General features: G+C 33.6%; 1 protein-coding gene across 22 annotated transcripts in view; it reads right to left on the bottom strand.

Annotated features, from left to right (window-relative positions):
- BCAS3 (BCAS3 microtubule associated cell migration factor) overlaps nucleotides 1-17636 on the bottom strand; it is a 482829-nt gene that overhangs the window by 329277 nt on the left and 135916 nt on the right. For all 22 annotated transcript variants that reach the window (XM_074342661.1, XM_074342657.1, XM_074342669.1 and 19 more), the window contains exon 14: nucleotides 2205-2338. In XM_074342661.1, coding sequence (XP_074198762.1) covers nucleotides 2205-2338 — 134 coding nt within the window. The remainder of the gene's footprint in view (nucleotides 1-2204; nucleotides 2339-17636) is intronic.

Raw genomic sequence — 17636 nt, 5'->3', positions numbered from 1 at the left:
TTGCTTTGCCAGAATATTCAAAAGCAAACTAGATATATCATATTGTTTCACCCATAACTACTTAGGGATGACTTTGGGATATATGCCAGTAGATTAGGACTTAGAAAATTTCTTTAAACAAAACAAAAGCAAACCACAACACAGTTACAGACGCAGCAAAATGAACTGATTAGTTTCACATAATTCCCAGCTCAAGGTCGATTTTCTCCAACTGTCTCAGAAGTGACTCTTTATACCTTGTTTAAATCAGGCTACAAAGGTCACACATTGCATTTGGCTGGTGTGCCTCTTAAGACACTTGTCATCAACATAACCATATCCCTATTTGTGATTTATTTGTTGTTTTAACTGACCAACACTCCCTGCTAGATCATTTTAAAGCAAATTCCACATATCTGTAAATACTTCTATATGCATCACAAAAAAATAAGGACATTCAATTTCTTAATAAGCCAAATCTTCAAATCTCACCATTTGTATGAAAAATAGATTTTTATACTTGATTTCTATGAAACAGGATTCAAACAAGGTCCACACCTTCTAGTTAGATATTATTCTCTAAAATTACTTTTACCCCTGCCACACACCCTGGTTTCTGTAACGAAGAATTTCCCACATTTTAGATTCGGCTAGTTGTACTCCCACGGTACTATTTCACTTGTCCCTCTATCTCTGTATTTTGTTTAAAGTGCTAATTATATCTAGAGGCTGAATTAGATTCAGGTTTAATTTAGAGGGCTGGACAGAAATATTTCACAGATGATGTTGTATACATCCTCTTACATAATATTGGGAAGCACATGATACGTGACTGTTCCACATTGATAACGTTAAGACTCATCAGCTAAAACCAAACACAGATGTTTTACTGCCAATGTCCATTGCTCCATTAGGAGTAGCAGCACAGTGATTCTTATAATTCTACCTTTTTTTACATTGAGACATAATGGACATACAACATTAGTTCCAAATATGTAAAATAATGATTCAATATTTGTATCTATTATAAAATGATCATCAAAATGAGTCTAAATTCTAACATTTTTTTACACTGGGATTTGTCAATTTAAAAAAAAATTCCCTCATCAACTACTTAGTTATCTTACTAAACTGATACAGGAAAAGCAGGGTAAATGCTGGATACTTTCCCTTTAATTATCAATTTTCAGAATAATGAGTTAGGAAACAAGCAACCTACAATAATGCCCAATGATTCCTTTTTAAGTATCATTATAAATCATGGATTTCTATACAGTTAAGAGATTTCTATCATAAAATTTTAACGGGAAGTCATGAAAAACAGCATGTTAGACCACGGGGAAAGAATGGACTAGTCAATAAATGGTGTTGGGTCAATGAGCGCTCTCTCAGAATAAGCTATATACAGTAGTTTACCAGTAAATGCATAACCACAGGCTCTCAGAATATTTGGGATTTAACGCTACTTTTAACATTGCAGTATCTACCACGTGATATTAAGAGTATTAAATGCACGTAATGCACTTATCAGGGTGCTTAATTCAAGTGTTCATTTAATTATATATGGATACGTCTGTGTGTGTATGTGCGTGTGTGTATGTGCTTATGTGCACAGGGATGTGCTGGTAAATGTTAAAAACTGGCTCCCTAAGAAAAAAGTAGCTCTGATTTGAAGTGTTTGCTGATTTCCGTTATGCAAACACTCCTACCATGGATGATTCCACCCTACTGTGCAGAGCTGGTTCTCACTAGTAACTATGAGCTGGCTCCAGCATACCACTGAATATTATCCATACAGTCATATACCTTACAGAGCTCGATTACTTTGCAGTCTAGGTGAATATATATGTATTTACATGTATGTGTGGGTATGTGTATGTATGCAAGTATATAGAATCAAAATGCCTAGGAAAATGTCTAGAAAGATGGGTATCAAATGGATAACAGGGTTTTCTCTGAGGCAAGAAATGGTATTAGGGTAGAAGGAGAAGGATAAATGAAACTTCTGTCTTATCCAATGCACTGATTGAGTGTTTCACCAACTGCTTATGTATTTACTGGGTCAAAATAAGACAAGAACTTTTTCTTAATTATCCGACCCACTCTAAAAGAACAACATGATCTCAGTAACATTAATGTTAAATTCCAATATGATTATTTATAACTAGCTGGATTAGACGTCATATTACACAAAGAAAACACCTTCTGAAAAATATACAACTTACTTTGGCTTCTGTTTCTCCCCTGTGAAGAGTATACAGATGATGGACAGCACTTTGTGATGAGGACCAAGGATGAGTCAAAATTTGGAAGACATGAAAATCATGGCCCAGGGTATCTGTTGTGACTAGAAGCATTCCTGAAGGACACATCAAAAAGGGGTAAAAATAAAAACTGTTACGTACGTAGATGAAATATTTTCACAAAGCACTCATCATGCTTTAAAATATTACCAAAGGGAAAAAATTACCAAATGTATAAGAAACTTCACACATTTAAAAAAATTAAAACACTGGGTGTTTTCCCTGTGTGACTATAAAACCTTAACGCCACATCAGGATATAGGCATAGTAAGCATTCTACAGGTAAAGGTTTTATGATGTTCCACATACATCCAGGAGAGAAGTTTTAAAATGCCTGAATTTACAGAGTTCGCAAGCATTTTAAAATAGCAAATCTGGTAACAAAGAATGAAAGAAAGGCTTTTCTCCACAGAATTAAAACCCACTTCCATGTTTTCCATTTCTCAAAACCTGAATTATAAGTCCAATTTATCTACTACACAACTAGTAATGCGTTAACACATCAGTTTAAAGCTTGTCTCTGCCCGGGCATAATGTTTACTGAAATTATCTATAGTGTCTTTCATAGAGCAAGTTTCTAATTTTGGTGAGATGCCATAGCTAAGAACTCTGAGCCTAACAGGAGATCACAGCAAGTTTCTGTTCTCTTGACAGATTTCATAGTTTGACATTTAGGTCTATCATCCACTCAGGGTTAATTTTTGTATAAAGTGAGGGCTATCACACAAATTAACTATTTGAAAATGATGTCCAATTGTTCCAGCAGGATTTCTTGAAGAAACTATTCTTTATCTGTTATTCTATATCCACTGTCAACTTGCCAAAGATCAACTGGCCACATTTGTGTCTTTTTCTGGAAGTGCTATTCTATTGCACTGATGTCTGTGTCCATGCTTTCAACAATACCACACTTTCTTAATTTACTTTAACTTAATAGAAAATTTTTGAGATCAAGTAAAGTGAGTCCTCATTTTCTGATCTTTCTTCAAGATTGTTTTGGCTATCCAATTCCATTGCCTTTTCAGCTTTTTGATGTCTACAGTGAGGATAATGGACATCTTAACAATATTGAGCCTCCTGATCTACGAAAACCTTTTTCTTGATATATGACTTCTGTGATTTATTCCTCTTCATTCAGCATACAGATGATAAACATACTTTCTTAAAGCTACTAGAAATGGTACTCTGTATCAATTATTTGTTTTTCCTTGTTACTATAGAGATATAATTGATATTTCTTTTACAGTGACAATATATTCTGCTAGTTCTAGGGGGTTTTATGTAGAACACAAGGGATTTTTTTTATAATCAGGTAGTATGTGAACAGACATAGTTCAAGATCTTCCTTTTTTGACTTACTACATTTGCTGAGGTAAACAGGAGTGCTGAGGAGCAATACTCATGCGTGGTTCCAAGTTTTAGGAGAACATATTCAATCTTCACATATGAAACTAGCTGTAGACTTTTTGTCAATACCCTCTATCAAGGTAAGGGCGTTCCTTTCTACTCCTAATTTGTTGAGAGTTTTTATAATGAAGAGATGTTGAATTTTGTCTAGTGCTTTATGCACCTATGAGATGATTATGTGGTTTTTCATCCTTAGTCAATCAATATGGTGAATTTTAGTAACAAATAATTATCAAATGTTGAACAAGCCCTGCATTCCTGGGATAAACTTCACTTGGTCAAAATCCTTCATTATACATTGTTAGATTGAATTAGCTATTATTTTACTGAAAATTTTCAAGACTGTGTTCCTGAAGGATACTGGTTTGTAGTTTTCTTTTCTAATAATGTGTTTCTTTTGGTATTAGGGTAAATCTGGCCTTACGTAATTTTCTTTTTATACTTACTTTCTAGAAGAAATGTTCAGTAGAATTTGCCAGTAAAACTATGTGGGACTCGTGTGTGTGTGTGAAGATTGTTAGATATTTTTAGTAATGTAATTTCTCTCTAATTTAAATTTTATTAATTTGAAATGTAAAATGTAATTTTCATTCTTCAAGGAATCACGTTCTGTAATTCAAAGACATGGTCCTTATCAATAGCTCCAGGGTCTTTAGTAACATCCACTTTTTCATTCTGGATATTGAACATTTTTGTCCTTTCTCTGTTCTCTCGGTCAGTCTGGATAGATTATTTTCTTGGAAACCATTTTGGTGTCACTGGTTTTCTCTTTTCCATTTCACTGATTTCTCCTATCTTCCTTCTTTCACTATTACTGCCTTCTGCTACTATTTCTTTTATCATCCTTACTTTACCTTTTTTCCTTTCTTTTTCAAGTTTCTTAAGGTGGAAGCTTAGATTACTGTGCTAGGAATTTTTTTTCTCTTTTTCCAGAGCAAGCATATTTTGTATGAATTTCCCTGTAGGCTCGCTTTAGATAAATTCCACAAATTTTGATAGGCTGCAATTTCTTTTACATTCAGTTCTAAATGTTACCTAAAGACTTTCTTTACTCATGAGCTATTTTAAGATATGTTGTTTAGTCTCCAAATGTTTGGGTACTTTCCAGGTATCATTCATATATTGATTTCTAGTTTAATTCTATTATGACAAGAAATTTGTTAAAGTTTGTTTTATATCTCAGAATGATATATCTTGGTAATTGTTCCATGTACACTTGAACACCTTCTGTGTCCTACCAGTGTCAATTAATTCAAGTTCACTGATAGTGTTACTTGGATCTTCAACATCCTTACTTATTGACTGCCTGATCTCTTGTTCTATTACTGAATAGAAGTTAACAGCTACAAGCACAACTTGGATTTTTTTTTTTTTCCAGTTATATGAGCTCCCTAAATTTCAGACCTACTTTTTTAGGTTCATACACATTTAGGATTCTTATGAGTTCTTGATGAATTTCCTCTTTTACCATAATGTCCCATTTTAACCCTGGTATTGCCCTTGTTCTGAAGTCAACTTCTGATATTGGTATCATCACTTCAGCTTTGTTTTGATTGGTATATGAATGAAATATGCTCTTCTATTCTTTTACTTCCATGTTCATTATGATTATACTATAAGATCAGTTTGTTCCAGACAACAATTAGGAGTTTTGTCATTCCAGTCTAAAACTTTTAATTGCTGTTTGTTGTTCATTCACATTTAGCGTAACTTATGATTAGGGGTGAATTTATATATACCTTTTTTTTTCTGATTGTATCCTTGTTTATTATTTTTGTTTGTTTATCTATTCTTGCTTCCTTCCCCCCACTTTTTTTTTTTTGATAATTTCACTATTTTAAATATCCAATTTTAGTTATCTATATTGGCTTTTTTGATATTTAAATTTTTGTGTGTTTGTTTATATTTGTCCACGATTTCTATTTGTTTTCTGTGGGAAGCAGAAGCAAAAGCATATTTTTTCATTCTTAAAACTTTTCTTTGTTAGAAAGAAAAGATTATGAAAGAATATTAAGCACTTATGGAAAAATAAAGTGGCCATTTATATGCGAAGATGAAGTATATTGCAGTTTGCTATTTATTAGCTAATATAAGGTACAGCTCTAGTCACTGCATTAGATTTTAAAATAATCATATTTAAAAACATTGCCTCCCACTGTGTGCCTATCTGTGATCATGAGGTCAATGACATACTTTATATTCATTCCATATTGTTGTTGCTACTCCAACAATAAACTTCTAAGGTTAGACATGTTGTCTTTTGTGGGCAGTGTTTCTTAACTCCTCCTACTTTTTGCTTAGTTATGGTATATTTATCACAATTATCACCATTCCACTACTATGTTCTGATTCCACATTCCCACAACAAAATTATTTTCTGCACATGACAAACACTTCAATGGAAATATCATTCTGAAAGAAATAGGATAAACTTATATTTATAGGAAAACATATTACTCATCTACTGAAGATAAACTTCACCTGGTTTCTTTCATAGTCATGTCAATATTTTACTCATAATGAGCACTGAAATAAAAGTCCCTATTAGCCAAATCAAGAATATCGTTGTTTTGCATACGAATGATAATCACAGATGAAAACTTTTCAACATGCTCCTAGGTTTTCAAACGGATATTAATATCTCTTTTTTGCAATGCTTCTAATATGCAAAACACATTCAAATTTTTAGAGAATTAGCCCATTGAAAATTTATCCTTATTATCTTCTGTGTAAACTATCTCAAAAGTTTCCTTTTTCTATTTCTCCATGCAAATGCGGCTTCTATAGTTCAGCCATGAGCTCACATTTTTTGATAAAACTTTAAAATAATTTTTTAAGGTTTTAAAAACTAGAGAAATAGCTAGCATAGCACCACCCCAATCATGTGCTTTCTTTTAATTTATAATTTCCTCTTTTGCACACATTCTGCTGGGAGAAATGACAAACTTTTTTTTTTCTAGAAAACAAGTTAAAAAGCAGATATACATAAAAGGAAAAACTTGTACAGAGTAGACTGTGGCTTGAGAACTATTTATGCAGCATCAGAAGACTAAACCAGACTCTAGCCTGGCCATAAACTAAACCCACGCCCAAAATGAGGTGCCAAGCCACAAAAAGCATTTGCGTCATCTGGGAACACAAGGAAAAGAAGGGCTTCTAATTATAGGGCCTGGAAGCGGAAGCCTAGAGTGATTAGCTGTTTAGGCGCTGCTGTATGTTTATCTGGAAGCTTCCTCTCCTTCACTCTCAGCCTTAAGTTTGATAGATGAGCGTTAGCAAAAGAGGATGGTGACTAAAGCTGCTGATGGTACATGGCGTCCTCCAAAATCTGAGGGAGCTGGAGACTGAACATTAAGGCTTTTGTGGCCTCATAAGAACATAAGTCTTTTCAACTGGGCGTCAGCTGGTTAGCCCAAAAGGCAAAATTAAAGAGTAGCAAACCTCCACTGGGCATAGGCTGTAAAATCTTGGAAACATGAGTAGGTACGACTTTTTTGCCATATCCTATTTATAACACCTACCTAATTGTATGGTTCTTTATCACATGCACACATATGAATTCAAAGACAAATTACCAGCTGTTCACACTCTCCTCCAAAAAGAGACATCAACACTAATATGCTGGGGCAAATAGAAATCTTTATGGGAATTCAGATTGGTATCACTCATAAAATAAATATATGTTTTAGTATTAATTCTTGTGAACTTTACAGTTCCCCAACAACATTTGCACAGATTATTATAAGTTGTTTTGTAAGTTTATAATTTGTATATGTCCTAACATCTCTATTTAAATAACTGCTTTCTTCCTTTGACTTTGCATCATGAAATTGTTAGATATCTGAGGACAACTTTGGCCATATCCAATGGGTAAATATTCTAGCATTCATGTTTTCAACAGTTTATTCACCCAACAGACATGGGGGAAAATGGTAAATATCTATGTGTATTCTTATCTTTCCAGTTGCCTGAATGTATTTCTTGTCAGATACCAGAATAATTTTTAAATTTTATTAACCTTTATTACTATATAATTTATGTAAAATAAATATACAAATTTAAAGTATAGAGTTTCATACACAGAAAAGAAACTTAACTACTAACTACTATATATAAAATAAACAAGTTTATACTGCATAGCACAGGGAACTATATTCAGTATCTTGTAATAACCCATAATGAAAAAGAATATGAAAATGAATAGATGTGTATAGAGGACTAAAACATTATGCTGTATACCAGAAATTGACACAACACTGTAAACTGACTGTACTTCAAATTTAAAACTAAAGTGCACAGTTTGATGACTATGACAAGGATATATACCAATGCAACTACTATCATAATCAAGATAGAGAAGACGTAACATTCCCTTGTGTCCAAGTGCAGTCCATTTCTTCCCCATTGCCTGACCCCAGGCAACCACTGATTGGTTTCTGTCATTATGAATTAATACTGCCGACTTTAGCATTTCATATAATGGAATCACATGATATTTTGCTAAACCTATTCACTGCAGGTAACAGTAGTCCATGCATGTGCTTGTTCCAATACATGAATATATGACAGTTATACATTCATTCAGCAGTTGTTTCTCGTACTTGGCTACTGTGAATCAACCTCCTATGAAGATTCAAGTACAAGGTTCTGTGTGGACGTGTTTTCATTTCTCTTAGGTGAATATTTTGGAGTGGAACTGTTGGGTCACACGTATGTCTAACTTTCTAAGAAACTGTGAAAATGTTTTTCCTAAGTGACTGTATCATATTGCTTGCCCACAAGCTCCATAATATAACATTTTGTACTGTCATTCCTTTTAAAGTTAATCATTTCAGTGAGTACTTGGTGGTTTCTTATGGTTTTAATAAGCCAAATTCCTTGGTGATCAGTGACATAGGTGTGCTAAACAGCTGTTTGCACATTTCCTTTTGTGACATAATTATTCAAATCTTTTATCCATTTTAAATTGTTTTGTCACTTTCGTATACATTAAAAAGTACATTTATATTACATTATAAATATACATATACATATAAGTAAATCTGTCTCAGATATTTTCCCCCAGTTTATGGCATCCTATTTTATTTTCTTAATCATATCTTTCCCAAGAGGTTTTTAATTGTAATGATGACAAGTTTGATACTTTGAATTTTTGGTGTCCTATCTAAGAAATCTTCTCTCTCCTGGGTCACAGTGATATAATCTTGTTTTCTTTTTGAAGGTTTACAGTTTTAGGTTTTAAATTAAGCCTATGATCTATTTAGAGTTAAATTTCTGTGTATGGTGTGAACGAAAGGTCTGTTTCCCAAATGAGTATATGAGTTGTTGTAGCACTGCTTGCTGAGAAAACCAGACTATCCCTACTGGATTACTTTGAGACTTTGGTCGAAAAACAAATGAATGTGAAAGTTTGATCAGTTTCTGGATTTGATTTCATCCATCTATGACTATATTTACCCAAAACCATCCTCTCTGCATTAGTATAGATTTAGAGTAAGTCAGAAATTTAAGTAGTTTGTTTTTAAAATTTACTCATTCTTTTGAAGATCAATTTCACCCTTTTAGACCCTTTCAATTTTCATATAATTTTACAATAAGCTTGTTGTATTGATTATTTTTAGTTAAACATTCACTTTTAATAAAGTTAACTATTAGTGAACAATATTAACACAAAACACTAATCAAAGCATAAAGTGATCAAACATTTTTGTGAAAACGGTTTTCTATCATAATTTAGCGATGTTTCTTACAATATCATATTGTAACTTCAAAACACAATAAATCACTAGGATGGCAAAAACGTAAAATTTTTAGATAAAGCAGGTATATTGGGAAGATAAGGAACTATGGTTTGTAAAGACTAACTCCTTTCCCCTCCCCCACCCCAGAAAACAGCATATCATATAATTTCAGAGTTTTATAGCTCCAATGGTCTTAGAAACATGTCTGCTTTCAGATATGATAATTGGCAGATATGATAACTGAAACCCATAGACTGTGGAAAATCTAAAGATCAAAGTTTTAGATTGTGTTATTATATCAATGCAATGCTATCTTGAAAGAAAAATTATGTACACAGATACACACACAACCAGTACTAAATTAATACCACAGATAATCATTACTACAAGTTCATAATAAAATACACTTCGAATTGAGGTTAATAGGAATTTTGGTAGAAGACAGGAAGGAGAAGTAAAGAAGAGGATATGAGGCAGATCTGCTTAGAAAATGTACTTTATGTATTAGGACTATAAGATATAATTTGAAAGGGAAATTTAAGAATTTCCAAAGGAACATCATTAGATGTACTTCACAGATGTATGAAACAAAACTTTTAAATTTTCTGAGCAGAGCTTATACAGGTGTGTGTGAGTGTGTGCACACAGACACACAAGCATATTTGTTGTTATAATTTTTCTCTGAGGACAGCAGTATACATTCAAGATTTGTGCGATCTATTTTATATAAGCCATAGTTCAATAAAAATGAAGGCAAACCAAAACAATAACAAGAGTGAGGGAAAGAGATAACACTGGTGGTTTTGTCCAAATGAATGAAGAGAGGGAAAAGATAAGACGATAAACAGAGTGGTTGGAAAGTTAAAATGTTACCCTTATGGGGGAAAATACAACACATCGAAACAAACAAACAAAAAAACTAAAGAATATAGCACCCATAGAGGGATGTTTAAAAAATACAGATACACGTAAGGAGTCAAAACAGAGGTCAGCAAGTCTCAGATGTGCAGCTTGGACAAATGAGTGATCAAAGCACCATGATTCATATATTCCACAGTGTTTAGTTGAAAATAGATTTAATTCAAAGTCCTATCAGGGAAGATCAGAAACTACATAACACAAAATGATTAGATGGAGGATAAAATTTGGTCATCACTTAGCACTTCATTTTGGGTATATTTGAGATTGTATTAAATATTAGAAAACTACCGAATGTCTTTAGAAATTGGGTTTGAGTACCTATCTGAACCATTTCAATGTATGTCTTCTTAATTATGTTTTATGACTACTATTGTTGGTTTAAAATGTATATTGCGTCATTCCATAAACTTAAAAGTTTATATATTTTTTGTATTAAAAAGGAACGTTTTGGTGGGACCCTAGAAGTATTGTGGGCCCTAACATAGTGCCTATTGTCCTTTATGGCAAGTCAAACCTGCAAAGTTCCCTCTGACTCTCATACAAGCCCAGTGCCACAATGAACACAGGGCAAAGACAAGAAATTCTTGAAGGAGTAATTCATTACGTGAGTAAAACACAACATTTTACAAGATGAAAAAACAAGAGCGTCATTACAAACCTCTAGTGGAAACATCCCCTTGTGGAGGGTGGGAGGGGCAATAAACTTTTTAAGCGACCTTTGAATTGCTGTCGATATAGTATAAGTAACTAGCAGTAACAAACCAGAGCTGTCAGATGAAAAAATCTGAAGCCACATAATTCTATAAATTGATGAGTCATTATAGATGTTAACAAAAATCAAGACAAGGTATTTTTCTGACCACTTGCTGTGATGAGAAAAACTGTGCACACACACAAAAAATCCAACTTTTAAATGATTAACCCAAGACCACCATCATCTTTCAATATACAGCATTTAAGTAACCAGAAAAACTTCAAGTCTGTTAAAGATGCAGTCAAGCATCCAAGGAGGTACATGTTTAATCTACTTTACTAGAGACCCAACGCTCATTTTCCTCTTATTAATGGATGGAAAAGCAATTTCTCTGCCAAGGAAGGGTAATTATTTAAAATGTAGATGTGTTACCCTTCACAGCTCTAGGCTATTCAGCTGGCAGAAATAACGCCTCTGGAAAGCAGATCAATTATTTACCAAATTAAAGACAACAGGTTTGTTTTAGAAATGTCGTGCTTATACAGGGAGTTGAGTTTCCTCTTTATGTTTCTAATTTCCAGTTTAATTAATAAAAATATATATATATATATCTTCTTTGATGTCAAATGCAATATAGTTAAAAACATGCCAATCTAGCATACATAATCACATAAATAGGATGTAGTTTCCACAAGATATTTTTAATTAATATCTACTATATATTTCAACCTTCATTACACGTGATACATGTATCTGCATTTAATATAATTTGCATCATGGATCACTCCCACAATTGAGGGAGGGAAATAATTCTTGTTCAAATCACAAATTGGAAATAAGTTGGTTTTATTCAAAAAATGACTAATTACATTAAATTAATGCCTTATCTCTGCCCTGCCAGAGTTTTTCCATGATTATAATGATAGAAAAAGACAACTAATGTAATTATTCAATGTATACTTACTATCAGCTATGTGAAAATTATCAGGCTAACACTTGGGGAAAAATAAAAGCTTACTTCTAACAGAAAATATGTTGAAAGAATACTCTTGATAGATATAAATAAATTAAAAACTAGGATGAGGAGGTTAATAACAATGAAACAACAGCTAATATTTATTGAGGTCTCACTATATTTTAGGTATTATTTTAGATGCCATTATAGCCCTTAATTTTTTGATGAGGAAACTGAAGTACTGGGAGTGATCCAAGCAGATTAAGTAACTTACCCTATTAAGTGACAAGGTGAAGGGGATGGGAGGGACACGATATTTTATGTAGGATCAAGTAAGTCTTCCCAAAAGGATATTTAAGATGGAATTCAAGAAATAAGTGCCAGGTAAAAGAGGGCTCCAGGAAGACGTAAAATGATGTAAGATGCTTAAAGAGCTGAAAATCAGCACGTGGGGCAGGGGCGGGGGAGGTGCAGAGAACACAGGACAACAGTAAACTTGTACCAAGCAGTAATACTTTTGGACAAATTTGAATATATATATTCAAAATATAGACATATTTGAGTAAATGAAAATGGAAGTAAATATGGAGTATGATACAACAATCATAGTTAAACAAAATAACCTAGAACTGGGCTGTGATCCAGGAAGATTTTTAAAAACTAAGAGTAACTGAATCATTGTCATACATACTGTTAGAGATTAAACATTTCTATAGCCCTAAAATTCCTCTATTGAAACTCTAAAAACCCAGTGCGACTGTATGTGGAGTTGGGGGCGGGGAGAGGGTTCTGAGTTTAAATGAGGTCATAAGGGTGAGGCCCTGATTTGATAGCATTATCAAGAGACACCCCAGAGCTCCCTCTCCCTGCTCCCTTGCACCAAGGAAAGGCCATGTGAGGACACATCAGGATGGTGGCCATTTGTCAGCCAGGAAGACAGACCTCACTGAAAACCAAATCAGCTGGAAATTTGATTTATAATAAGAAAAATATATATTTGGTCTTCATCCTCTGGTACAGAGCTCCTTTCTTTCTTTCTTCCTTTCTTCCTTTCTTCCTTTCTTCCTTCCTTTCTTCCTTTCTTCCTTTCTTCCTTTCTTTTAATGGAGGTACCGGGGATTGAACCCAGGACCTTGTGCATGCTAAGCATGTGCTCTACCATTGAGCTATTTCCCTCTAAGCTCCGTCATTACAAGAAAATTAATTTTTGTTGTTTAAGCCACTGAGTCTTTGCTATTATGTTCTGGCAGCCTGAGCTAATAACAAGTATACAGGTTACTCTCCAGACCTAGTGCTGTAGTGAACACTATACATGCTCAAGTGACCAGTGAAAAGACTTTTGGGTTGGATTTATAAAATCAAAAGAGGCTATTGTTCTTGCTCTATAAGAAAACAAACTGATGAGGAACAAAACCAAAGTTTCAAAAAATGCTATTTGAAAATTCAATACAAAAAAACCTAAATAAAAGTAGCTGCTCTCACCTCGAACAGAACAGCAGGAAGAAGAGGAGTCTGAGATAGACAAGGGTAAGGAGAACTCAGCAACCGTTCGAAAACTTTCAATGGCTCCACTTGAGCGAATGACATAGGTTACAATATGCCCCTCCAAAAATGTACAGTTCTGTACCCAACTAATCAAGAGGAGTAAGATTTATTAATGCCTAACACTGTGAACAATGAAGGACAGCTGACAGTTACTGAAAGAAAAAAAAAAAGTCAAACTAAACTGTCATATGTAGTTGAAATATTCCTCAAAATTATGGGCAAAATATAGATACTCTCAGACAAAAGAATTCTAAAAGGAGTCATCTTCATCAGAAAAACCAGAAATAGCCAACAGAAGTATGTTACTAAGAGAAGTGTGAAAATAATTCAGTGGAAGGAGAGTATTTTGAAGGAAGGAGGAGAATATTTTGAAAACACGATGAAGGAGGAATGAATTAGGGTGGGGGTGGGGAGGACATGACCTAGCCTGACACATTATTCAGAAAATAATACAAAATGGTTCATAAATTTAAATACAAAATGTAAAACTAGAATACTATTAGAAAATTACATAGAGGAAAATCCTCAGGCCCCAGACTGGCGACCACTTCTTTGGCATGAACACAGAAACACAGTTGATTTTGAAAAACAGATTGGACAAAAAGCAAAGAATTTTGCTCTGCAAAAGATCTTATTAAAAAGATAAAAAGACAAACCTCTCACTGGGAAAAAACATTTCCCCAACAGAGGATCTAAATCCAGTATATACATAAAATAGAAAATGATGAGAATACCAAATGCTGGCAAGGATGCAGAGAAATCACATCTAGAAGATTAAAGGAATGTTTGAGAACAATGTCCCACCAAGTAGAGGAAATTAATAAAGAGATAACATAATTTTTTTTTAAAAAAGGAAGAAATGGGGGCAGGGTGGGGAGGGGCGGGTATAGCTCAAGTGGTAGAGTGCATGCTTAACACGCACAAGGTCCTGGATTCAATCCCCAGTACCTCCTGTAAGAATAAATAAACAAATAAATTAACCTAATCCCACCCCCCAAAAAAAACTAAAAGAAGAAGAAATCTGGAGTTGAAAAGTTCAATAATCAAAATGAAAAATTAAACAGAAGGGCAAATAGCAGATTTCAATGGCAGAAGAAATCAACTGAGATTATCCAGTGTGAGGAAGAAAAGAATGAAAAGATATGAACAGAGCCTCTGAGACCTGTGAGATAGCATCAAGGAGATAAATCTATGAGTAACAGGAGCCCCAGAAGGAAAGAGGAGGAAAGAAGAGGCAGAAAGAAATAATGACTGAGATGTCCTAAATTTGATGAAAAACATTTAGCATAGTGAAACTATTTTGTATGATACTAGATTGGTGGCTATATGTCAATATTAATTTGTCAAAGCCTATAGAAAGCACAAGTGTGAACCCTAATGGAAACCATGGACTCTGATAATGACCTGTCAATATAGGCTCATCAATTGTAAGAAAATCATCACTGTGGTTTGGAATGTGGATACTGTGGGAGGTTGTGGGTGTGCCGGTGGGTGAGGGGAGAGTGGGTGTCTGTGGGTGAGTAGGGGTGATACACAAAAGTTCTCTGTACTTTCCACCCAATTTTGCTGTGGACCTAAAACTGCTCTAAAAAATAAAGTCTATTAATTAAAAAAATTCTCATTGTGTATCTAAATAATTGAAAGCAACAAACTTACACCACCCACACTGAATCTGCCCAGATCTAAGCATGAGGCCTCTCTGGCACTTCTAACCAAATCATAAATGTTGTCATTAAAATATTTGTTTTAATTCGGGACTCAGAGTCACAGCTAATAAACAAGAATGGGAAGGAGAAATTGAAAAGCAAACTGAATGCAGCTGCTAAACTACAAGTTTCACAACTCTATTTAATGGCATCCTTTAATTTCTCCCTTGAATAGGTCCCATACAAGGCCGAACTGCATGCTGCTGGAACAACCTACATTTTCTCCTTCATTCACTTTGCAGTGTTATTCCACCGTGTACATCTTACATTGTTTTTAAAATTCCTCAGGAGGTGGACAATATTCCTGGTTTGTTCTTGAATTTTGATGTCCATTACATTTTAATTCTGTCATCTAAAAATATGCCTCTCTAAAAATAAGTTTAACGGTAATATATATGCAAGTAAACTAGTTGGAGGAAAATCGGGTTTAAAAACAAAAAACAAGCAGTCAACTTTTCCTATATGATTTGTTTCACTTATTTTTTTAAGTGAATCTCCCTAAACTTATAAAAAGTATTCCAACAAGCACTATCATTATTATTGGCCACATTATATATCCAATGAAAAAGCCTTTAACCAAATAGAGAATTATTAGAGGTCAGTTAAAACTTGTTGATATAAAATAAGTTTTGAAATACATATAGACACACAGAAATAAAAACTGAGCTATTACTGGAGGATCTAAAAGTTATATTCTGCTAATCATCTTTTGGTTCTAGCTTAGAACTGACTTCCTTTTGAAGAACTTTCCCCAAAAGTCAAAGACCAAGTTAACATTCATCTCCTAGCACTCTGTCCTTACTTCTTTTTTTTAAGTCCCTATCACATCAGCAGGCTCCATGGGTACGGACTGCCAGTTACTAACTGCATCACCAAGGCTGAGCCAAAAGATGTGAATGGAGTTTAGCCTCCAACGTGTTTGGTTGAAACAGATAGAATCATACGAAGCATAAACGGGCTCTTAAAAATTTTGGTGTCATGAACCTTTTTAGCAATATGGTGAAGCCTAGGAACTTCTTTTTCAGAATAATATTTAAAAAAAAATAAAATACTTAGGATTATAAAAATTGATATATGGCAGAATATGTGTGTGTGTTATCTTAAAAGACAGGCTCTACCAGCATTTTAAACCATAAGCATTATTAGAGAATTATATAAGTAATGTCAAAATGATAAGAAATCATCAGGAAAAAAAGAAATTACCCATCATTTCTGTTGCTCACAAACTCACAAGCAAGCTAATCTTTCAGTTTTATTGTATATAATCATAAGTGAAAGAAATTTTCATTAGAAATTAAAGAAAATTAAGATGTAATTTTTTTCCTTTCTAAATTTACATACTCTCTGAATTTTATCCATGGACCTCTCGGATCTCAGACTCTTGTTAAGAAGCCTTATTTTAGATTCAAGGAGAAATGTAAGAAATTCTAAAACTCATAAAATAGTTCTTATAAAATTATCCTCTCTCCAAGAAGTTACAAGATTTGGCATGAGACTGAATTAAGAATACAGCAAAACAGAAACAGACTCATGGACATAGAATACAAACTTGTGATTGCCAAGGGGGAGAGGGGTGGGAAGGGACAGACTGTGAGTTCAAAATTTGTTACTGACAGGCATATGCAGAATAAATAAACAAGATTTTACTGTATAGCACAGGGAAATATATACAAGATCTTGTGGTAGCTCACAGTGAAAAAAAAAATGACAATGAATATATGTATGTTCATGTATAACTGAAAAATTGTGCTCTACACTGGAATTTGACACATTGTAAAATGATTATAACTCAAGAAAAAAATGTTAAAAAAAAAAAAAGACTACAGCAGTACAAGAATGTCAATTTAAATACACACCAAAGGGAAGATCCCTGAAAGTAAGTCAGACTTCATACATTAAATACTTTGATCTTCAAAAACCATTTCAAAAGGATGAGAAGACAAGTTACAGACTGGGAGAAAATATTTACAAAATACATATCTGATACAGGACTGGTATCCAAAATATACAAAGAATTATTAAAACTCAAAAATTTTAAAAAATGAACAAACCAATTAAAAATGGACAAAAGATATGAATAGACACCTCAACAAATATTATATAAAATGGAAAATAAACTATGGTACCTTCCTACAATAGAATATTATCAGCACAAAAAAGAAACGCGAAATCAAGGCATGAAAAGACAAGGGGGGGAACCTTAAATGCATATTAGTAAGTGAAAAATGCCAATCTGAAATGGTTACATACTGTAAGATTCCAACCATATGACCTTCTGAAACTATGGAAACAGTTTTAAAAAAAATCAGTGATCGTCAGGTACTGAGAGAAGTTGAATGAATTGACAGAGCAAAAGGGATTTTCACAGCAGTGAAATTCTTCTGT

Source organism: Camelus bactrianus, chromosome 16 (genome assembly GCF_048773025.1).
Source record: "Camelus bactrianus isolate YW-2024 breed Bactrian camel chromosome 16, ASM4877302v1, whole genome shotgun sequence".
In the NCBI taxonomy this organism is placed as follows: Eukaryota; Metazoa; Chordata; class Mammalia; order Artiodactyla; family Camelidae; genus Camelus; species Camelus bactrianus.
Note: the sequence above shows the minus strand (reverse complement) of the source record. Positions and strands in the feature narration are given on the sequence as shown.